At 42.4% G+C, this 25405-nt stretch overlaps 1 protein-coding gene across 3 annotated transcripts in view; it reads right to left on the bottom strand.

The window, feature by feature from the left end:
• Nucleotides 1-7658: 7658 nt before the first annotated feature.
• The window catches only part of LOC6618746 (polyadenylate-binding protein RBP45), a 39613-nt gene continuing 21866 nt past the window's right edge, over nt 7659-25405 (bottom strand). Inside the window, exons 3-9 of one of the 3 annotated variants that reach the window (XM_032721009.1) lie at nt 23657-23744; nt 21164-21239; nt 20696-20792; nt 15377-15566; nt 14838-15230; nt 13752-13905; nt 7659-11475 (exon numbers count right to left, since the gene is read on the bottom strand). In XM_032721009.1, the coding sequence (XP_032576900.1) occupies nt 11434-11475; nt 13752-13905; nt 14838-15230; nt 15377-15566; nt 20696-20792; nt 21164-21239; nt 23657-23744 (1040 nt within the window). In that variant the 3' untranslated portion in view covers nt 7659-11433. Of the gene's footprint in view, nt 12951-13751; nt 13906-14837; nt 15231-15376; nt 15567-20695; nt 20793-21163; nt 21240-23656; nt 23745-25405 lie in introns of all 3 variants that reach the window. The other 2 variants (XM_002042968.2, XM_032721010.1) reach the window with 2 other exon arrangements.

Below are 25405 nucleotides of genomic sequence, written 5' to 3'. Positions count from 1 at the left end.
TGACGCTCGACAAAGGTGGCTTTCGGCGTTTTCAAATTGTCACGCTAATTGTGGAACATGTGGGCGTGGCCGAGGGCCTTTGCACTGATTGTTTTTTGGGGGCGGACGAGCGTGTTTCGTGCAGACAATTCGACATTGTCATGTTAAATTCATGACACTTTGTGACTGGCCTCGTAATTGATTAACTTTGATTTGAAATTGTTTTCGACTGGCCAAAGTTCACTTGCATGCCAAATCCGAATCCGCATAGTTATCCGCATGTAAATACATGGTAAACAATTCAACAATCTGTTTACCAGAGAAAAAAAATAACCCAAATTAAATCCTTGGCCACAACAACACAACACAGCTCCTGGGGTCAAAACGAAAATTTGCGCTTGCATTTCAAAATACGTAATTTCGCACATGGCCAGACAATTTTAGTTTTTGCTTCTGTATTTTTTGCCCTGGCTCTGGCTGCTCTACGGGCTAAATAAAACATTAATGCATAAATATTTCATGTTGCCTCCTTTCGCATGACGAAATGTCTTGGGGCTGAGCAATGCGAATGCTTTTTGGCAGAGCACAAAACTTCTTAGCCAAATGCGTTTTATTAATCAGTGTGTGCGCATGTGGATGTGCCTGTGCCACTCGACTGCACTCACACACACACACACACACACATTCATACGGCTCCCTCGATTGTGCTTACATATTCATAAATGCATAAATTGAAGGTAGATTCTCAAGGAAAACATTTCGCATCACTCTACATCAAAACTCTTCCCCGCCTTTCTCTTTTTTTCTTTCTCCAAGTGTGCGTGTGTGTATTTTTCTTACGGCCATCTGCGATAGCTTTGCTTTCTCTTTCTCTGTTGTTTGCTTTTAATTTTCGAATTTTGAAATAATGCCCGTAGTTATTTGCTTAAGTGTGCGTATAAAAATCAAGTATACGCACAGATAACATACCATTCTAGCACATTTCTCTTCTCTTCAGTGTGTGCCACTGCGTTTCGAGCAGAACAAAGTTCGAGAGTGGAAATATCTCGGTTGCTGCAGTTGCACATGCAAAATTTCCAGCCTCCATGGCAATTGCATAGGTGTGGATTGACGAGTCTACACGAATATGGGTTGATTTCAACTGGCAGACATCAGCTGGATCTCTTATGCAGCAGCCCCTGGATGCGACTGGCTTACAATGATATCACAGACTGTCTGCCTCGTTTTAAACGAGCACAAACAACACGCTCTGTTGTTGCCATTTAATTAATTAACAAAGCATTCAGAATTTATCGAAAGAAGTTTCGGCAAAATGCAGCTTGCAAAATGCAGCAATTAAACGAAGAAAGTTTGGCAAATAAAGCCCACAAAAACGACCAATTAGGTCCTGCCATTCGAGCCAAAGTCAATCTCCGGACGCCCAAAACCTGAATCATCCTCCTATGACAAGTCGAATCTTTGCCCCCAAAGAATGCGCAACTAACTAATCTAATTAGGCGAACAACAAACATCGCAGGATATACCATATACACATATGAAATGCCTGCCTCTCGTAAAATGAATTTTATGACAGTGCATAAAAATGTTGAATGGAATTAATGAGCAAAAATTAGACATTAGATGGTTGAAGAGCAGATACAGATACTACCACTCAAGTATTCAATGACCGCAATTGACATTTATGTGGCGAAGCCGCCTGCGACCGGGATAATCGACATAAAATGCAATTAATTGAATTTATCGCTGCAGTTAGGGGCCCTAAATGTATCCCATTCCCAAAAAAAAGACACAAATGTAATCTTAGCATAGAGGGGATTGTAATTCGTGGAAAAATATATAATAATTTGAAGGAAAAAGTAGGTACATAGAAAATTGTATATTAATATGCAGATTTTGTAGGAAAGTACATGGTTTGATTAAAAGTTGGCAGGCCAGCAACTTGGTCAACGGTTGACAGTTATTTTCACAGTTCAACGACAAATTTATGAGCTTTAAATTACACATGTCCCTTCGTCATAAATCATATCGCACGGACAGATATGAATTTGGGCGGATAAAGAAGCTGGGGAATATTCACAGCCACTTTTGGTATTGGCTGCACTGCAAGTGTTTCGGATGCAACGGCAAACACTGCGAGTCCGAATCCAAGTCCCTGGCCCTTTCTTGTTCCGAATCCCGAACCTATACCAATCCCTATCCCTATCCCTGTCGGCACTCGTATTCCTTTTCCTGTTGCAATCCCAAATCGAGTCGCCGGTCTTTGTGCATTGCCACTGACCATTCATCCGGCTCGTTCACTTGCACGTCGTCGTATTCATTCCTTTTGCCACGGTTGCACATTGTCACCGGAAGTGGCACACGACCGCACAGCACACACACAGTGCCACACTCAGTTCCAATACTAAGACCATTCCTATTCCTATTTCCATTCCCAGTGCCAGTGTCATTTAGCCGTTGACATGGCAGCCAACCAACTTCCTTCGACTTTGGCCAGCTGCCGCTTGGCTTTTGTGCACCGCAAAAAAATGTATCTCAATAAACCATATATTTATTATTTCGATAAGCATATACAAATCTTTCAGTTTATCGATTTATCAATAGCCTGAAAGAGTTGCGTTTAATGTAGTCAGAGGTATGTTTTCTCACTGTATAGCCGCTTCCCTACTGCCTTGCTCCACTTTTCCCATTGCCATTGCAAATTCTATGCAGTTTCTTATTCTGTTTATATGGCAGGCAGCATTGGCATGCAACGCATGCGTGTGGCACATGCCACACATGTCGTGTCCAGCTCCAGGAGCTCCTCCTGCGACGCCTGCTGCTGCTCCTGCTACTGCTGCAGTCCAGCCGCTCCTGTTCCTTTCCAGCTGCATGTTGTTGAGTTTCATGAAGTGTTTGCGGCTTTGTCGGACAACAGCGACATCCCACCACGACATCAACGTAAACTGATGGAGGACGGTCACCGGGAGCCGTCTGCCGTTGAGGGCGATTAAACTTTTTCGAGAAACCGAAAAGGTCTGATGATCATCACCATTAGAGATATACGTAGAGGCCAGGGTCGTGCTGGTTTTTATGCCACGCATTACGACCATAATCCCAACGGGGAGGCGGAGAACACGGCCACCGAGGGCCATCAAATTGCTGCAAGGTCCCTCATAAAATGCATAACTAAAGCGCAGTCTTATACTTCGCATTCATAGGTGCACAATGGTGTTGCATGCCTCCGTCTCCGCCCGCAGGAGCCCCTTCTCCATCTCGTGGCCTTTATTAGATGTCACGTGTTTGTTGTTGTATCTGTAGTTTTGTGGCTTTGCGGTTGGGTGATAAATTTCATTGTCTTCGCTAGTGCTGCTGCTGCTGCTGATGCTTCTGCTATATGATCCCCGTTTTTTTCGCCATTCATCTGCGTCCTTCAAGCCATATCAGCAGGAGCTATCCGAGTGAGCGACTTGAGGCCCTCGCCACGGCATCACCAGGTCAGGATTTGGCATTGTGCACAGAGGAAAACTTCTTTATAAGTGCATAAGCTGCATAAAACTTTTCATATGATTAAACCCTAAAACTAAAATAAACTGCGCATGGTTTTTAACACTTAAATGTGCCTTTTATTTCATTTTTCTATTATTCTAAACTTGCCACTAGTATTTTGCTCTGTACAGTTTCAGTCATGTGTGCCATCGGTTGATCTAACAAATGACACAAAACTGCCAAACCAAATCACTATGAATGTCGCCTGAGTTTCGTCGTTCGGACCAAAGTTGTTCCCCCTCAAACTCTATGCCCCAGTGGTACCTCAACCCCTCCTATCCTATCCAGCATCTCTGCCCCCTTCTGGCCCGCTTGGGGCTAACGAATTTTGACAGGTGCCATTATTAGTTCAGCACTCTGGCATTTTTTGCGGTGGCTCCGCTCTGGTTTTTGTGTTTTTTCTTACCCGTTTTCGGTCGGCTTTGTTTTTGCCCCGTGCGTTCTAGAGTTTTATGGCCATAAGAGTTTTACTCCTCAGATGGATGACAGCAATAAAAGTACCCACAGACACAGGGACCTTGATGCGGCCGGGTCGTTTTATCACACGAACACACATTGCTCATACGCAACGGTGGCCACAGGCTTCCGCTTTCCGTTGGCCTCACTGGGTGCACTAATTAAACTTGCGCTCGCCTCTTATTATGACTGCATTGCATGGCATCGGTTAATGTGAGTTACACGACACGGCACTTGCCGCACACCTTCCATCCGACGACCTACCGCCGCCCCATCGCCCCACCGCCCACCATTCACCTTTCACCCCTCGGGGATGGGCACCTGTTTTTATGTGGCGGTCGCATTGTCTCCCAGGTGAAACTGCTCTGCGGCGAGGGCGTTAAGCATTTATGTGCGCGCGTCTAATTAAAATAAGTTCGCATGGCAATGGCACTTCAAAGTCTAAATTGTCCTTATGGCTTACTTCGCTCCAGCTGCGCAGGACCCAAGGCGCTGCGGACCATTCACCGTGCGCTGGTCACCGCCGCCAGATATATGTAATTATAATATTTTTTATTAGCTCATCTGATATGGCGGCGAATGGGGAAATAACATAAATTGCACCACCGTTCCCTCTGCGTGTGTCCTTCAGGTTGAAGGGCTTTGATTTGACCAGGGTCTATAAAAAGAGCAGCTCTGAAAAGTAGACGAATGTAAGCAGATTGTCCGATGCTCTTATGCAATTTATTTATAAGCAAATAACGAAATTTTAAAATATTAATAATAAGCTTTTTAATCTAGTTTTTAATTCGTTTTTTATTTAAATAAACTCTCATCTTATTTGAAACAAACAGTCTATGGTAAATTGCTGTTAATCATTTTATTATTAGGGTATGAAAAAGTTTCTGGTCGAAGTTCAGCTGGTTGTTTGCTTATTTTTTGCAGGTCGCATTGTTTGTTATAAATTTTAATATACTAAGTATATATGTATACATGTTGCAGGTAGCACGGCAGCAGTAGCAGCCACAATGAGACAACGCCCCCTTTCCACTTCGGCCAGACAGGGAGGGGCGGCAACAACAAGGCTCTGCCGCTTTTTATCCTTGTGGCTGTCCGAAAAGTCCTCGTTTCGGCGTTCCCCCTGAGTTGATAATATAAATGGAAAAACGAAAGGTCGACATTTATTATGAGGCTTTATCAGCAGAGGACATTTGTTCTGTTTTGTGTTATGAGCCGAGGATATTCGGCTACTTGTACCGATGCAGGACATTGGTGGGCAGGACCTGCTTCCTCTGCGAAAACTGTTTGCTTCATCGTGATTGTCCGACGGACGCAAAGGAGGGCACGTGTTTTCCTTGGGGTGGCATCTGTATCAGTTAGCAGTCATAGTCGTCCGGTAATATGCCAAAAAAAGAAGAACTTTTTGGCCATAAATTACAGGGTGCTGCGTATGTTAATGATTTCGTGTATTGAAAACTTTTGCCCACTCTTCACCGCTCAACCGTTTTGCGGGTGACCCAATTAAAGGCTGGCGTAGTTTGGGGGGCAGGATGTGTCACGACATCTGAGCAGAGAGACAAAACACAAATGCATATCTGCTGTCAAGTGGCATTGTCGCCTGCCAGCTGCATTGTTGCTCCGTTCCCGTTCGTCCTGTTGAGTGTCTAATCTGCTGGCACGAGGATATAGGGATATATTCTATGGAGATGTAGATGGAGCCACTCAGCTGGCATTGGACTCTGCATGCGGCCACAGCCCCGATGCCGTGCGGAATCGTGCTGAGCTAAAAATCCTCAGTGCCCTGCTATTTGCGCATTTCCGGTTTCCGTCGCACAGCTGCACGTCCTGTTGAGCCCCTCCTCCAACCTTCGCCCAGCCCCTCGCCCTGGCATCCGGCTGCAGCTGCTGCTGATACATTCTTTATATTCTGCAAATATCCAGTTATGCAGAAAATGCTTCTTGCTGCCGTGTCGTCTTAGTGGAGGCGACAGGCTTTCAGCCATGGGAATTATTAACTAAACATGCCGTCGAGAGGCGTGGAAGGCTAAGCTGTGGCATTTCGAAAACGAGCTTGCAGCCTTATTAATATGAGATAGCTCTATACTTGTATAGATTTTTATGCTATTCTACCGATATCCTTCTTATATACCGTTTTATTTCTAGCCCTTATTCCTGTTTATTGAAGGTGCCTACGTTCTCATCTCTCCACGGTTAGCCACAATTTGCCTGCCTTTAAACAATATTATTTTCGTATTTAAGTCGGCCAAATAAGCAAAGCCCTTCTAAAATACAGCTGCTATTTTTCGTACGATTCTAAATATATCCATGGAAAAACTTCGCCAGCCAAATGTACTTATCCCTATGTACACAGCATTTCCTAGTCAAACAATCTATTTTTTCCCTCGCCCCCATCTACATACATATATCCAGAGCCAAGTTAAAATAAGCAATGGCTTGGATTTCACTTTTTATGCTTCTGTATTTTTTTAGGCAAAGGAAACTCGGGCCAACATCTGCACGCCTGCGAACGGAATCAGACGAGGGTTGCGGATGACACAGTGAAATCAAAGTCAAATGTAAGTAAATAAAACATATTGTTTCTCTTATAGGAAGACATTTTGCAAAATTACGCCGATTTGCAATGCAAATCAAACATAGCGCCATTACTTTGTGAGAGCTCACACACACAAGCAAGTCTTTCGAAAGTGAAAGTAACGCATATGTTGCTTAAAAATGCAGCCATCTCTGCGTCCTTGCGTGTATGTGTGTGTGTGACGGTGCTCGAAATCTTTGTGATAATAGACACACTCACACGCACGCAATAAATATAAATGGGGGCTCGTATGCGTGAGTGTGAGTCTGCTGGTTTTAACCTGCGGCAAAAATGTGAAACAAGAGCCAGCAGTCGCGACGGTAAAAAAAGGACGAGCAAACAACAAAAAGAATTGGCACAAAAATATGTTTTAAACATTTTTCTCCGCTTTGCATTTTCCGTCATCCTTTTCCGCAGCTTTCCACTTTCCCTTCAGCATTTTGTCGTTGTTCTGTTTTTGTAAATTTTTGATTTGTTATTGTTGCACGTGTTGTCCTTTGCCTTTGTTATGCCAATCCATCCTTGGCGGCCCAACTGTGAAGCAGGTGCCACGCCTCCCTGTGTGTGTGCCCCATCCGGGGCATAAATGTTTTTAACGAACTCACCTGTGAGGCATACGCATAAGTAGCAGAACGTCTTCTTCATGTCACCTGTGTAAATGGAAAAGCAGCGCTCTTCAACGAGGAAAAAGCAGGGAAGATGAAAAACAACAGCAGATAGCGATGGCCAAAAGCCTCGGGGGAAATGAGCAACCAGCCAGGGAAACTGCCATATGCAGAGATCATAAGGCAGCAGAACAACATAATGCAAAATCATCTCGACTGAATTTTATGGTAGTACAAAGTGCCCTGGGAACCGATAATTCAACTGCTCAGCGGCGTACAAAATGTGGGCTTTACATAACACAAATATACTTAATTTTAAAATCTAATAAAATTAAATAGAAATTTAACTTAAGCTTCAATTAACAAAAATTAACAAATAAATGCTGAAATTCTGAGAAATAAGAACGCAGTCCAGATGTTTTATTTTTACAAAATTTTTTTGTTCGTTTTTATTTGTTTTCTTTCAATATATTTATGTATACATAATATAATTTTTGTTGTTTATTCGGTATATTTACTTATTTTCATCATTTCTATGTTGCAGTTGTTCTTTGTTTTCCATCCCGCCTGTTATTACACTCTTGTTTCTGTGTTATTTTGTGTTTTGTTTTTTTTCTTCTCATTTTTGCTGTCACCTAAGTATAATTTCTCTATGCATTTCGCCTCTTATGGCAATTCAGCGTCTAGCTCTAAAACCCTACCCCACTGGTCGGGGTCACCTCTGCTGCGATGAGGTGGTGACCTCCGCTCTTCGCTGACATTGTTGTAAAATATTTTGCTCGCATTTCGCTGCCGGGTTATTCGGGTTTCTTTGGCGCGTTGGTATACAAATACGCAACCAAATTGTCCGGGTTTTTATTTGTTTGTTTTGTTTTCAACTATAAATATTTTTCCTTTGAATTTCTTGTTATGCTTAATTTGATTAACTCTTTTAATATTCGTTACGTTGTTTCACTTGTGTGTTTTCTTATGCAAATGCCGTTCTTATGTGTGTATGTCTGTGTGACTGGTGATGCCGTATTTAAATTGTATATATATTTCTGTTTTAGTGTATATTTAATACTTAGCTTATGCATTAGGTTTCCAATTTTCGGCTTTGTTCTTGTTTTGTTTGGTTGTTTTGGTTGTTTGCTTATGTTTTCGGCCCTTATATTCCGCTACAATGTTTTCGATTTTTTCATCCTGTTTGCCCTACGCCTTTGTGTTTTCCTTGTCCTAAAACACACTCAAACATGCTTAAATTTCTACAAAATATTTGCAATACTGCAGTCGATATCTATACTTTGTTTACTTTAGTTATTTGCTATTTACTTATCATATTTTACTTCTGTATATATATATGTATATATATATATATATATTGTTCGTATAATATCGATATCTATGTTTGCGTTTGTATCTGTATCTGTAGCTGTATCCGTATCTGTATCTGTGAGTGTGTTCTGTCCTTGTGTCGAATGGCTTTCAAAACTTTTTCGGTTTTAGCTTTTGTTTTCCTTTTGATGTTTGTTTTGTTAGCAGCTTTTGGTTGTTTGCTCATCGTTTGATTTTCTCTACATTTGCATTTGATTTGTTTACAATCTTAGTGTAATTTTAATTGCATAACATGCCCTTCATTTCGTCTGCTTTATTGAACAAAAATATCCTGTTTGCCTGCTGAGTTTAGATGCGGATTTTGATTTGGTTCCAACTACTGCTCTCGTGGCTATTACGTTTACTATAATATATGTGCTTTGCATTCGGTTGTATCTGCAAATCATATTCTCCTGCCTTATCCTTGCTGGTGTGTAATTAAACTTACGGAAACACACACTCAGAACTGGGATAATAGTATGCACTGCCATTCACGTTGAAGGGTCTGCCTGCATGTAAATTTATATAATTGTTTGTAGCTTAGATAATACTTTTATTTGATTGATTTTCGGTTTCGCCTCGCTGCAATTGGATCTCGTTAAAATTTGTTCTCCCCCGTTTAGTTTAATTTATGCTATGTGCTTCCATATGCATCGCGTGTGGTAAATTTCGCTAACTGCTCCTGTTTCAGCACTCCAGTTAATTACACTTCGAATTGACTAATTGGTAATTGTAGTTTATGGTTAATAACTGCAATCGTTTCAGTGTGTAGTTGGCTTTGAACCCAAACCGAATTAGTAACTCAAAGCGAAGGACTCGGAATTGAATTATGCTTGAGTAATGGTGGAAACGGGCTATGATCGGAACAGAACCTGAGTCGATGAATAATAATAATAATAATCATCATGCGGCAATATAGTGCAGCTACACAGTATCCTTGTAGTGCTTTTCTTTTTCTTTTTGTTTCTGTTTTTGGATGGGCAAATCCTTTTGCCAGGATTAGTACCTCTCTGCTGTATATGTGACGTGGGCTGCCATGTGTATAAATACTTTGTATATGTTCATATATATATATATATAGACGTATATAAATGACTTAGCACAGTTTATAGTTACACAACATAAATACATACAGTTACAGCTGTTATTAATATATTTTAATGCTTTTGTTTTATGTTTGTATATCATTTAGTTCGTCGTCTTTGTCAGCTTGTTTTATGCTTATTACCATCCAAAGTTAATTCTTATTTAGTTTCCAACTCTTCACTATTTCTACGTGCCAACTACCCATTTTAACTCTTTACTGATATGTAGCGCAAACATTAACAAACAAACCGATAATATTTTTTTGTTGTATTTTTTATCTTAACTATAAACTTGTTCACTTATAAATGTTTTTAATTTCTTTGTTTTCCTAGCCAAATTTTTGTTTTCTGCAAAACTGTTATTAAGATTATTATATTTTTCGTTTGGTCAACAACATTTCAAATTTTTGTTCTCGCATTTTCGTTATACTTAACAAAATTCTAGAAAATAAAATAACAACAAAAAATGCATTTGTCAGCTTCACTTTGCTTGCATTATTAATCCGGCCCAATCCCGCCCACTTTAAAATCACATCTACATCTAAGTCGCATGCCATGCGCCTCGTAGTTTCTCTAAATTCTAGTGCTAAAAACATTTAAATATACAGTACGATTGCCCCGTAGGACTGTGTGTCCTGCTGATCCTCAGATCCTTGGCTAAAATCCCCGACCCATCTTATCGTACTGAGTGAGCGCATCCTATGAATACACATCTGTATTTGTGTATAGCCGTGTGTGGGTATTATCGATAGACATTTACTGGTGCTAGGGCCACACCCGCGTGTGTAACTAAATGCTCTGCTCCGTTTGTTGCAGAAATTCCACTAAAAAATGACATAACAAATTCCACGCTACAATTCGCTGGGGATTGGGGCGTGTCAAATGCAAATCAAGCCTCGTCCCTTCGTCCTGTCGTCCTTTGCAGCTTAATTGTCCGATACGTATGGCGATGCGATTGCGATTACGTTACGTATGCGTATTGCTATTTCTAGTACTTGGGATTTCTGCCTGTTGTTCTTGTTGTCATCGTTTTAATTGGTTTTCATTTTGAACATCGATTTGTGATTTATCATCCAACGCACACAACACAATAAACAATAAATATCATTTACCATACGTTGCTCGCATCTAGTTTTTCTTCTCTATATGTAAACACCGCGTGAGTGTATGCATGTTTCTGTGTGAGTGGGCGCTGTAGTGGTGTGAGTGTTCTCTATACGGCTTGTATATATATATATATATATATATATATATATATGTATATATATGTTATATAAGCATGTTTGTTTAATGCATATGCTGTATACTCTATGTACTTATCAACCAACTCTAAGTCTAATCTTTACCACTTTACATTAATATACTCTACACTTTTAGTTGTATTTACCATATGACTATTTTTATGTTTCACATTCATGTTATGCTATGTATTCTCGATCCCTATAGCTTCGTGTGAGTGTGTCGTGTTGTCTATAAGTTGATTAATGCTTGCTTCTGGGATATCATGTCCTATGTCCTGCGAAACTGTCTCTGTTTTTGGGCTGCAAGTGTGTTTATTGGCTTATATGATTAGGCGATAATATCTACTTTATTACGGCTATGCTCGATTAGCTAATATCAATTAATATCATTCGATGGCATACTTTGATTGTTTTCAATATATTTTACTTGCGTAGGGGAGTTCTGCTCTCTCTATCCTTCTATATTTTACTCATTCTCATAGGACATACATATTTTTAGCTACATGGATATTCTGTTTGGTTATCGGTTCGGTTTCCGTTTGGTTTGGTTTGATTCGATTTGACTTGGTTTGCTTTGGGTTTCCTTATCGCTTTCGTTTGGCCTAAACAACAGAGAACTAACACAACAAATTTGCAGCTAGCCACTCCTCATCTGGCAACTGAAATAAAACCATAAACGTAACATGTACAAACATGGATTAGTACTGGCGTGTTTTCAAGAGTAAGTTGTTTGGAGGGAGTTTGAAACATTTTTGCGGCTGCTTTGTACATGGCTCTCCTGAAGCGCTTGTTGAAAGTAAAGCGAAAAGTCATAATGAATTAGGATGTGAACTTTTAAGCAATTTATGGACTAGGCCGGGATGGGCTGGGCTGGACGTTCCTGTACTTTATATGATTATTTTATATTCAGATACTTCGAACTGCGAGTGCTGGTGAGACCGTGTGAGTGTGCGTGTGTAGGAACCTGTCTTTCGATTGCTGATCGATCACAAATCGGTGTGAGTGCGTGAACTGTCAGTTGCATTCTATATAGGAAATGATATTTAGCAGGACATGACGAGCTAGTTGGCCAATCAATTGCACTTGGCCCGATAGCTGGCAGTTATTTCTAAGCAGTATCATCTATCATAGTTTATAGGCACTAGTGCTAAGTGTTTGCGGGTGAGTGAAAGTGGCTCTCTCTCTAAATTCTTTTCTTTTGATTCCATTTTAATTTCACACACTAATCACTTATTAGTGGGCAAAAGCTGGATGAATAGGAAACGACTCTCACTCGCCCAGCGAAGATAGTGTAAAGGTGTGTGTCTGTGCTAAGCTAAAACCAAACTGCGCACAAAAGTAGGCAATGCAAAATGATGCGGGTCCTGCTGTGAGAGGGATGCTTCATCCGGAGGATGTGGGGTTAAGGACTGTTTGCGTACACGCACACACATACATATTTGCTTGAAGTGTCGGCCTGTCTGTGTGCGCGTAATTAATTTTAACGCATTTTTAATTATGTTTACTTTAATTTAATGCCGCGACTATGTTTGATTTAGGCTGCAACAAACCACTCGATTTATGTTTTTCTTCGACCAAATTGTATTCCTGGCCCCCAATTTCCCCCGCTGCCTTATTAAATTAATAATTGTTGTTATTTTTTTATGCGCGCCGTGCTCCAACGCAATTACATAAAGCATTAAAATATGTGGTTCGAGGTGTGTTTGTGTGTGTGGTGGTGTAAGCAACTAGGGTTAAAAATATGTTCGCTTTCTTTTCATTTTCTTTTTTTTTTTTGTTTGCATATACATATTAATTGTTTGCTTCCCGCGAAGCTTTTTCAACGGGCGTTGACAGATAATTATGCTCTAGTTTTATATATATATAAAGATATATATATTTATGTGGGTGTGGGATTTCGGATTTTGCATTCGCGCTTGCTTTTTGTTTCTGGGGTGCAGCTCTCTAAAATCGCCAAACTTCAAGATGCCATCAATTGTTTTGTAATTTGTGTGTTCTGCGCTTCGCATTTTATTTACAGCTCAGGTTGGTTTTGTTTCTGTTCAGAAAATTGCGGCTGTACTTAAAAATTTTGCTTGGATTTTCGGTTTTTGGCTTTTGGCGTTTACTGTGCCTGCAAGAGTAGAGGATAAACCTTAAAAAATAATATGGGTGTTAGTAAGAATTGGAAAAAAGTAGTAGACGGAATAAAAGTAATTGTAATGCAAAAACGTGGCTATTTTCTCAATACAACACACAAATTTCATATGCATAATTAATTGTTGAAAATTGTTCGAACTATTTGAGCTCACGAAATAAACAAATAAGCGTACCAGCTAATTGGCAAATATATATTACACTTAAAAAAGATAGCACAAATACCACAAATGGTTTATGGCAAGATTACTAAGCAATACATGCAAAAGAGTACCATGCATATTTCCAACAGCTCCAATATTTATTATCCAAATGTTTATTTTAATATTCAATATATTTTGTGTTCAATTGTTTTACACCCCCGTCTATTCGGTATAATGTTATTTAATCAAAAGCATGCATGCATATTGACAGATTACAATTGTCTTTGTCCACATTCGATATTCAAATGCAAAAGAATAACATTAGCAAGCAAAGGCATTCGAATGGCGATGGAATATTTTGATAGCAGCCAGAAATATGTACGCATTTCGAGTGCACACACAGCTGCCGAGCAAACAACCCATCGCACACCCTAACGAACCGAACGAATCCCATCGAATCGCATCGAATTCAATCGAATCATATCGAATCGAGTCGAATCGAATCGAAACGAATCGAGCGGACTACAATGGCATCCAAAACACATTCAGAACTTTCAACAAACGTAGTAGAGATGCACGAAAAATGTTTCAATGTGTCGGGCAACGAGTGTATCTGTCTATGTATCTGTATCTGTATCTGAGTGGGAGTCACCTACCTGGGGGCTCACTTGGAACTGCTGTATCGGATAGGCCACCACGCCGGCGGCCTGCGGAATGGCGGTGCCGGCCACGCCCGTTGCCAGCTGCTGGGCAGGTGAGATCTGCGCCTGGGTGACGCCTTGCCAGGTGGCCGGAATCTGCACTCCCATGCTGCAACGATAGTAGGGAGTTTGCAAACATAAGTACACGCAGAGAAAATATAGATAAATAGTATTCAGTAGATATTTTTCTTCCCTAATTACTTGTAGAGAATTTTAGAGATAGCTTGAACCCATTTAAATATTTCTCTAAAAATGAGGTATTAAAACGTATACTTTTTCTTATCCCACTTATATTTCTTCCAGTGTAGAGCTGCTGCATTTGCTGATCCGCTGGTTAAAGTCCCCGGAGCGTGGTGTGCGCCACAATTATCACGGGTAGCATAGTCGCCGGATGGCAAAGGGATTCGCAACCAAAGGGTCGGCGAGTTGGGGGTACGGCGGAAAACAAAATTTACGCGACTGCGATGCAAATAGCACGTTATGTTGACAGACCGACGGACGCGGAAATGTATTTCATACGCCCGCAGACCGAGGAGGGTGCAAATGAAAAACTTTCGCAATTAGCAAATGAATTCACCCATCCGTCATGTTGTCGTTGTTGGTGTCGTCTCCGTGGCGGTTCTTGTTGTTTTTGTTGTTGTACCCGATCCCTGGTGGCGGTTCAATCATTGCACAAAGTACACGGATGGAACGGGCAGCTTTTGGATTTGCATCCACGCACGGAAAGAAAATATGAGTACTTTCATATATAAATTCCGTGTTGAATTTTATATTTCGAACGTTAACGACACGATGCATTTTAATGGACTCTATGGTCTGGAATTTACTTAAATTCTAAAAACTTTTTGCTATATATGTGGCTATTCAGATTATTTGTTTCTTTCCGTGCAACTTTGTGGCTCTGTTCCAAACAGACAAATCAGCCAATAAAATTATTGCGCACAAATCCAATGACAATGGATGACCACCCTGACAACCCTGACCATCCACCATCGAGCCCCTAATCCCAAGCTCCACCTCCGCACCGCCACTTCCACTCACCCCATGTATCCCTGCTGATATCCGCCGTACTGGCCGAAGTGATAGCCCTGGATGCCCTGCAGGAACTGGTTCTGCACGGCGGCTGCACTGGCCGCCGCTGGGGTCACCGCTGCGGCGGTGGCCGAGGAGGCCGGGTAGGTGGGCGTGGGCGAGTACCAGCAGCCCGTGGCGGCCAGCTGCTGTCCGTAGGCGGCGGCGGCGGCAGCCGCGCCCACTCCGTACGGGAAACCGGCGGCAGCGGCGGCGGCACTGTTCAGCGCCTGGGTGGCGATGGTCTGCGCATTGTTGGGGTCACCACTCTCCTTGCCCCACGAGCACTTCACCGGCTGGGCGTTGATCTCGGTGTTGTGTACGCCCACGATGGCGTGGGTGGCCGCCTCCTTGGTGGAGAAGCTGTCGGATAAATGCCAGAAATTAATAATATATTTGAAAATGATGAAAATAAGTATGATAGAGATGGTTAATGATGGATAGTTGATAGTCAAGTTAATCGGGGAATTCTTTAAAATTAAATACATATTTAAGATGACTTGGCTTACCGCACGAAAGCGTATCCCTTGTCCTTGAAGACGCGAATCTCCTGTATCGCGCCGTAGGGGGCGAAGGTCTTCTGGAGGACCTCCTCGCTGAGGGCGGTGAGGGCGCTGTTGACGCCGCCCACGTAAACGGTGCAATTGGAGGGACTGCTCTGATTGTAGACCTCGTCGAAGGTCAACGGCTTGATGTTCTCTGCGGGTGATGAAATGGGGATGCAAGTGTTACTCGGCGTGTGTTGTTGTGATGGATCTGGATTTAATGTTGCCGCCTCAAACGACAATTTATGGAAGGCTGTTTTTCTGTTCGAGTCGGTTTTTTATTCGCCAGCTGCATGATTAATATGCAAATTAATTAACGGATTTACCCGCAACAACGGCAGCAACGCAACGAGAGAGCAGCCTCGGCAACGTTTTGGTAATTAAAATAACCGCATGCACTTAGTCAATATGCTTGTGTGTGTGCGGTTCCTATATGCATGTGCTCCACTGAGCGCGTGAGTGGGTGTGAGCAAGTGTAAATGTGTGAGTGTGGGCTGAAGGGGGGCGGTGCTGCAACACCATTTATCGTTGCTTTCTTGTTGTTGCCGGTGCATATTTAAAATTGTTGCGGTTGTTATTGCATTTTTTATTATACGTATTTTGTGGATATACATGTTTCGTATGCCGTTTTATTGTCGCCATGCTTTTTGCACTCACTGTACTCCCTGCACAATATACACTACATATATATGTATAGTAATGGTCTGAAACAACCCCACATTGTCGTTGCCCTGATTGTTGTCCCGTATACGCCATGAATGCACGTATTTGTATGCAAAGCTACACTAATTACTTCCTTTGAGGTTAAAACTAAATTTGCACTTTTAAAAATAATGCCTGCTTTGCGTGTTTATGTCTTTGTTTAGTTTTTCGCTGGGATTTCCACGCATTATATTGTGGGGGCTATATTCCTAATGACCAGAGAACTGCAGCCCGCCACTGGCACTCTACGTCCACCCGATAAACACTCGGTACTCTAGGCACCCCTGTGTTTTTTGACACCCTACTTACGGCAACACAAAATACTCGAGTGTTTTACCAACGTGGTGTTATTGTTACGAGTAAAAAAACCACCCGAGGCCTGCTGCGCAATAACCGTTTGGGTGAGTGAACGCACAGTCAACGATCGGCCGCACGTCATTTTTTGTACGCCTAAAATTTGTATGGGTGGAAGCGTGACGGGTATAAGAAATGAAGGGTAAAAGGGAATACCCAAGAAAATTTTCGTGCTCATGTCTTTGCTCTTTGATGGACTCAATGTGTGCCACCCGTTTTGAATTATTGCCTTGTAATTTTTCACACGTCGCTAGCTGAATACTCTATTTAAAAAATATTCTTACTTAAAGTCATTTTTGAAATGAATTTTGTGACATTATGTACATAGATTCGGCTATTAGCAATATTACTATTATTTTTACTATAATCTATATTTAAATTATTAATAATAATATTTATTATTATTATTATTAATTAATTAATTTTATTATTTATTATTAATAATTAAATTATATATATATATATATTATAGTATAGTATTTTTGGAAACACCCATGTGTTTAACGGTAATGTGACCGAGTGTGATCGGCACCCGCGACGCAGAGCACCGTATTGATTCGGGTGCGCGCACAACGGGGTGTCTTGTCTGCATGTTCAGATTTATACTGTGTGTTTGTAAGTACCCGCGATGTGCGTGGCGGGTAGCACCCGCACACAAAATTGTAGGGTGTGAGTCGAGTGGCAAAAAATGCCACCCTTGCAGTTCTCTGCTAATGACACTTCCACAGATCGAAGGGTTGGCCTATAGATATAGAACTCCGTTACGAGCAGCAAGCTGGCTGCAAGGACTTTCAGGATCCCGGCCTACTTAAGATGCTCTGTTAATGGCAGGCAACTGCTGGCCAACTCCCCCCATTTTGACCACTCAAAATGCCATTGCAGGATGTCTGGATTTCTGTGTGTGTGTGTGCGACTGCTTGTTGTTTTGCCTCCGACTGCGCAGCGAACATGCCGAAGAAAACACAAAAATATGGCTCAATGACATGCAACAGGATTGCTGCACACACACGCCACCAAACAACAACAATCACGGCTCCTAACCGAGGGTGCAGCCGAAAAACACGGAAAACTAACAAGCTCGCAAATACTTTCGAAAGCTTTTGCCACAAACGTATGCGCTTTCGCCACGCACACACACGCAAATCAGAGCGGGAGCACTGAAAAAAATTAGCTCAAATAACTAGGTAATTCAATATTTTCATTTATATATTGACGTGTTCTTTACGTAAAATCTCGCATTGCTTTTGGCTTGTGACATGCAATTTTTCTCAGTGCCCTCGTATAAGAAACATTGCATACTTTAGAGCGCCATGTTTCACTAATTTGCACTTTGCTTTGTGTTTGTGTGCGCCTGCATTTCGGCCCTTCTTATTTCAACTTTTTGTTTTCTCTAATTTCTTTTTTACGCTTTTAAATAGGTGTAATTAAATTTTGAAAACTTCAACCAACGAGCCTCACACATTCACACACGCCCTACGTGACCGGAGCCTTGGCGCTGAGTTAACTTGGTCAAGTTTCATGTCAGCAGCAAATTAAAGCGCTTTCAGCCCGGCATGGCCATAATTATCGCACATTTTTGTCTACGACAAACCATGTGCATTCCCATTTCCCATTTTCAATCCGTGGGCGTCGTGGGCCAGACACAAATAATTGGAGTCTGGTCAGCCCAATGGCCATTATGGGACCAAATGGCCAGAATGCGAATGCCAACGGCCAGCGGGCAGGTGCTCCCATTTTCGCAGGCGATTTGAAATTTGAATGAGCAATTATAGGCATGTAAAACTAAATCATGAAATAATCACCGAATCATTAACATAAATAATTCACATTTTTACACGCGGCAAAAACAACACGAGCCTGGAGGACGTGGCAAACACTTGAGCAAATTCAAAAGTAATTAATATGCATGAAAATGCTCGGTTTTTTTTCCAGGGCTCTGCCAAGGGGCGTCTGGCATGGGCGTGGCAGTATGCTAATTGGGACGCACATTTGTTTCCACCGAAAAAATACCTAATCGATATTTGCAACAATTCATATTAAATATATTACGAACTCTACCGTTTTCTTAGCCTTAACTCCACCCATGGATATCTATATTTAGGTCCCCATCCCGAACGCATTGAAGCATTTAAACTTTTACTTAATTGTGCGCAACTCTGCATAAAATGTTGATTTATTGCGTCAACTGGCGACTGCCTGTAACGAGTTCAGGTATCTCAAACTTTTGCGAATATTTTCCTGCGAGTTGGCCAATAAACTACCGGCCACACAGCCGGGTCAAAAGTCAAATAGTTTCGGCAAAGAAATTTGTCATACGGCAGCTCTGTCGTCTTTTGTCGTCGGCATATTGTTTCTGGTTAATTAAGTTATTACCATAATGAGCTTGCAGGTATTTCGGTCCTTATTTATGGGCTTGCAGCGGACTAGAGACTCGGTTCTTTGACAAAGGTAAAAACTTTGCGGCAACTTTCCCTTTCTTCTCGGGGCAGGGCCATAAAAAAGGTTCGCGGCAAAGGCGTTTGTTATAAACCCGGTGAAGAAAAGGGTCGAGGGGGGAGGTGCTGGTAAACTCTTAGCCAGGACGAAATTGCAAAGCGTCGCCAAAATTGTCACAACTGTAAAATGCGCAATTGCGCCGGCTCGTAAATCTTTAGCAACAATGGGGCAGACACATGAGTGGCCCACTAAACGCGGACGGACGTGAAATGTGCAGCCTGCTTAAAACATAAAAATGCCGGGCCAACTGGATGGGATTGCCAAAAGAATCGGGCAAAGTGGCTGCGTAAAACATGAAGTAATGCGAATGCCAAATGCGAAATGAGTTGAGTGCTACAAATAGTAAAGTTTCGCCAGCAGTCGCTAGGCGGACCATAAAACCTATACACCCATACACCCAGATGCCCCCATATACCATTTTTCAACCCTTGCATATGTGAGCGGGACATAAAAAGCCTTTAGCGATTGTGTATCGTATGCTACTCACTTTTCTAGTGCCGACTCAGCCCATCGAGGCGATCAAAAAATCAAAATTATTTCGCTTTCAAATTGCTAATAATAACTTGTATTACAGGATGCCCCCAACTACCGCTCGGTAATTTGGCTTTACTCCACTTCACCCCATAGAGCGGCAAATAGAGTGGAGCAGACAAAACCGTGACAGAGTCAAATAAACAATGAGACCAATAAAAATACGCTTAAGCTTTCATAGGCGTTTTTTATGACAACAATATAAATGCAAAGGGAAAATATTATATTCGGAAAAGTCCCGTCCGTTCCGTCTTCCTTCACATTTTCCGAACCCTTCAACAGTTTTCGGGTCTTTGCACGATAAATTCCACCTTGACTCCAACTATTTTCCCCAAATATTCGTTGTGTAACCCTGTTTGCCTTGTGCGCCTGTGGTGGGTGGTGTGTGTGTGTGTGTGTGTGTGTGTGTGAGTCCTTTATGATAATAGTTTCGTGTTGGCAAAATTTATTTATCTGATTCCCTCCGACTCTACTCTACTCACGGCCTATGTATGTCTAACAAATAAAAATTATGTTAAAACATGCAAATATGCGTTAAGTTTTGATTTATGAGAGCCGAACGGCGGGGGAAGCCCCGCGCATGTTTGTCCGCTGTTAATAATGATTACGCCCCGGCCTAAGGATATAGTTACGGTTAAGGTCCTGGGAAGTCTGTGCGGTTGACAACAATCCGTGGCCATAAATTGGTGGGCGTGTCGCTGGGCCCAAATGAAAATTGATTTGCCGGGGCTTAATTGAATGGGGTTTTTTTTCTTCCTTGCTTAGTAGCTTCAGTACTTATTTCTGGGTCGACTAATTGAAAAAGTTAAAACCAAATTGGGTACAGGCCATTACGGAAATTAAACGCGTGCGGTTCAGAAGGGACAAAAATATTAAGAAAACATAATCTGGCAGAAAATTTGTGCGACGCTTATAAATAGCGAGCGGTTTTCCTGAATGCCGTCGCCTTCCCCCGATTTTCCCAGCCATTTCCCAGCATCACATTTGGCCCTGGCATTGTGCCTGTGTCGCTCTACCTTTGGCATTCATTGCCATAATTTCCTGTAATAAGAGCGACGCGAGTCTCGGTTCGAGTTTGAGTTTCAGTTCGAGTACGGGTCCGGGTCCCAAGTCCGTAGTCGGTAGTCGAAAGTCCGGAGTGTACGCACACCGGAAACTTTGTTGGCCTGCCGACTGGAGTGACACTCATGATTTCCTTACCTTTATTCGCCGGCGGTTTCCGTGTGGCCCAATTCGTGCGAATTGAGCGGGAGCCAAGCCACTGGCCATTCATGGCCGTAATGGCGCTTTCGGCTTCCTGCGGGGCGATAATGAAGACAGAGACACGGTCAGAAGCAGAATCGGGGTAAGAAGGACACGGTGAAAAATATCACTTGAATAAAGTCATCTCAAATAAATAAGGTTTTAAGGGGTAATAAAAATTAAATGGTAAACTAAGAAGGATATGTAAAATAGTAAATAAATTATCTTTAAATTAGTTAGTCATGATTTTATAAATGAAAATCTTTTTGAGATATCTTCAGCATTATTCAAAATAGTATTTTTTGTAATATTTAATTTTTTGATATTTTTGTCAGCGTGCATTGGCAAATTCAAAGAAAGAGCCTGCGCACGACTGCATATAGTAAATATGCACTTAAATATGCTAATGCCACTGGCGGCTCTTACCGATTTCTTGATGAAAGACACAAAGCCATAGCCCTTCGACTTCAAGGTTTGTGGATCGCGCACCACGCGACAGTCGCTGCAAGAAAATGAGAGAAAATAACACGAAATGTAAACATTAAAGTCCCGAACAGAGTTCACTAAGTCTTAAATATATATATTTCTGCACCCTCTTCTGCTTTTCAGCCGAACGGAAGTCCTGGCAAACTTTAAAATTTATGCAAATTCCTAATAAAGACATCTCTCGAGGACTCCGCCTGCGTCTTCGTCTGGCCGACGTGTTCAAATATTTCCGTTCGAGTACAAAATACAAATATATTCAGTCTGTGTTTGCCGGCGTGGGCGTGGAAGTGGGCGTGTCCCCTTGTAATTCGGAAATTAGAAATCTGACCTCATGCTGCAAACTTTTTATTTATCTTGCAGTTTGCGAAGGGAAGCTTTCGGATTTGAGCTGCCAAGAAGCCAGTACGGTCATCTTCTCATCGCTGGGCTTTAAGATAACGATAAAGTTTTTGATGAATTTCTGCCTTCCGAACAGTGATTTTCCCCCATCCTGATTCATCATTCCTTTCTACCAAATCGAACTGCCTCATTACAGTTGCTGGCTAAAAGGACCTGCTCGTTTTGGTCACTTACACTAGTGACCCGGCACTTGTGCCAATTGGCCAACTTCCGACTCGGGGGCCCAAATTGATTTCCCCCAGCGGCTGTACGACTTCTCATTTCGACAATTGGGGCCTCGACACCGCACTAAAGCGGGCTGCCAGGAAACTTTGGCAATTACCCCCGGTCCGGCAGTTTACTTTTCATTTATGAAGCATAAACCACAGCGGCGGCGAAGTTGGCGACGCTGGCCGGCAACTTTTTTTTATGATTATTATAAGTAAAACGCCGAGCTAGCGAGAACCCGTCGGGCTTTTCGGCCAGGCTTTGACTTTGTTTTGGGCTTTGGCTTCTGGGGCTTGCTGCCAGGTCTTATTAAATATTCACACGCGCCGCGCATTTAACAAAACGAAACAAAATGCGCTGGGACCTCCGACGAAAAAAAAAAATATAATGCCAAAACCAGGCAACACCAAGCCGGGCAACAATGCCCCAAAAAAAAAACAGAAAAACAAAGCCAAAAAAAAGGGCAAACAACGCCAGGCACGCATAAAAGTTTTGACAGCCGGAGAGGGGACATCTTGATCCTTGGGAGCCGCACGACCGAATCCCGGCGACTTTGTGCGTTAAGCGTTTTGACATGTTGGCTAGCAGATCGACTCGGCTCCCAAGGAAAAGCCATAAGAAATAAAGTTTTTTAAGCCGGTCCCATACCAACCCCGGCTCTCTACCTCACCACCCAACCTGCAACATCCTTCGGAGATAATCAGCTGGCGATGTGGAATGGGTTTTCGGGGAGTATCGGCGATAATGATGTCAGCGATAGCTATCACAAAGGTGCCAAACGATTGTTCAATGGGACTGAAATGCGTAGCCATCGATACGGTTGTCAACAGGCAGTGATTGGGAGTGGTATCGCTTTTCTATTCCTGGCTGAGGTTAACTTGTAAACGTGTTTTATTTGTTCTATTTAAAGGTGCCGAAGAGTAGGGAATAAGCGTGCTTACTGGGAATTCTGAATTGGAATCAGATGATTACATACTTTTAAACATTTCCCTAAATTTCATATTTAAGTGATGCAAACAAAACACTGTCAACCGCTTTTGATGAAAGACATGACCAGCTCATTAGCGAATCAGAGAACCCTTTAACCCAATCAGGCCAGAGTCATTAGAATGATTTTCAAATTATTAAAATTTAAATTGGCCATCGGCCGGAAGATGAGCAGAGAAGATTTGCTGATAGACTGGCTGACTGAATCCTCCGTTTCGCGGTTCAAACAAGCGGCAAATCCGAAAATCAAATACTTTGGCGTAATTTTTGATAAGCCGCCGCAGGGCCTCTTTTTGTGGGTGTAAGAGGAAGGAGGTGGAGGCAGTGGAGGAGCAGCTCCTCCCAGGAGACGGACTAACATTTTGACTCGAAACTTTGCGATTAAACAGAAGTTAATTAAGCCAAGTTTTTGATGCTGTCGTTGCCACGGAAGAGGAGGTGGCTCGCGGGTGGTAAGTGGTTGTGGGTGGCTAGTGACTTTGCCTTTTCATGCCGAAAAATAGCAACTTAAATATTTGAATGCCCCGACTTTTTGCCTCACCCTCCCTCGCCACTGGCTCCTCGAGGCGACACTTACAGACAGCGAAAAGAGTTCGGCCAAAGTGGCATTTGCATAAATTCATTTTTTGCCGTTCAGTTATGAATTTTTTATGGAGTAGCGAGTTGCGAGTTGCGAGCCTCCTCCACACGCGCCTGCCAATAATCAGAGAATGTGTGACAGGAGAATTGTCGCAAAAAAAAGGGGGAAAAGGCGAAATAAAAGCTGCAGAATTGGGGAAAATGGGAAAAAGGCAATTCCGAGTTAACTGGCAAATGGAAAATTTGCATTTTAATACTTACGAGATTTCGCCGAATGGTGTGAATGCTTCGCGCAATTGCTGAGTTTCAATTTCTGAGCTCAAGTCGCCGACAAAGATGTGGAATTGTTCTGTAAAAAAAGAGCGGGAGAGTGTCAAGTTGAGTATCGGTTTTTCGCAGATTTTCACAGATTTTCACTGGGACTTTTGGGGAAAGGGTTGATGCCGCTGGCGCATCGTGAATCGCACAAAATATGCGCCAGATAAAAACGCAAATCAAAAGAGAAACCCAAGTCATGCGCTTTTATTTCGCAATTTATTGCCAACGCTGACGTTGTGCTTTAATGCATATTCATAAAAAAGTGCGCAAAAACTCTAAGAAGCAGAACTTTCTCATATATAATTTTATGCTGCATAAGCAGAGATAAGTTAATTGAAATCACAAAGGAGCCGCGCAGATTGATGGGTTCAAATGGCTGGGCGAAGGCGATGACAAAAGTTCCCGGGTCCCCAACCACCAACACTGTATTAGTTTATCAGATACGTCGCTTAAAACTTTGCCCACTGTGTATCTCTTCTTCTGTTGCCACGCCCACTCGCCCCCTGAAGAACGTCCCCATTAATACTAATTAACCCATTCATCTAAGTAAACTTTCCACGCTCGAATCTTCTGGCCCCATCATCAGGCCAAACATCGTGTACACATGCACAAACTCAAAGCCATTCGCTGTCATGCAGGCTGCACAAACACAAGTGCAGTGGGTGGTGCGACCGCCCACCCAACAACCACCCATCTGCCAGCCAACCCACCTATCTCTGCACCGCAAAACACTATAAGAGCTTGAGGATCTAACAGACAAGAAACTTTGAGCATTGTACAACTTTCTGCAATCTTAACTCTCGGACAAGATTATACTTTTTCAAGCAGACTGCATGTATTAATTCAAATAGTATATATCTCAATGAAATTAAATTCTTCTTAACCGCTAATATATATATATTTGGAATTTCTATTGCTATCAAATGCACGAGCAGATATTTCCGAGTGTACGCTTATACAATAAGATGCTCACATGCAAAGCAAACACACCCACACTAGCACGAATCGCAATCATTTATTATTATTTTTGTGTGCTTTGTCTCTTTGGCACAGAAAAAAGTCGCGAATGCGAAGGAAAGTAGGCGAATGGCAAATCCAAGTGGGCTGCCATCTGGGTGGCTTAGTTAGTCCTTGTGGTTCTGCTGGTGCGCGTTGTCGTTGCCATTGCCGTTGTCCTTCGTGCGCTCTTGTGTCAGCTCAGTTCGCTTGAGCCCAGCTCCGCGCTCAGCAGCGAGACTCACAGCCAAGTCTTGGCGAAAGCAAAGGCAGCGCACGTGGGGTGGTAATGGGTTAAGGGCCAATGCAACGCATATTTTTTTTTCGGGGGTCAACCCAACAACGCCCCTTCTCATTCGCAGAAACAAACACAATCACACAGTGAATTCTTACCCTAAATAATTAGCACTATTCAGCTGGGGCCCACTGACGACTGCGACGACGACAACATTCGAGGCTGACAACGCCGCTGGGCGTGGCCCAGACCCACCCATCACCCACTGCCCACCACCCAACGGCCTTGTCTGCTGCACGTGCAGAAATTAACATTTCCGGTAATTTTGCGAAAATGAAAAGCAAAGCGAAAAATTAACGGCAACGTCGTCGTCGCGGCCGCAGCGAAGGCAAAATGCGAAATGCGGAAAGCTTTTGTGTTAAATAAATATTAAAAGGAATTTCCCAGAGCCAGCGGAACTG

This window comes from Drosophila sechellia, chromosome 3R, assembly GCF_004382195.2.
Source record: "Drosophila sechellia strain sech25 chromosome 3R, ASM438219v1, whole genome shotgun sequence".
Lineage (NCBI taxonomy): Eukaryota > Metazoa > Arthropoda > Insecta > Diptera > Drosophilidae > Drosophila > Drosophila sechellia.
The sequence above is the reverse complement of the archived record's forward strand: the minus strand, read 5'-3'. Positions and strand labels throughout refer to the sequence as shown.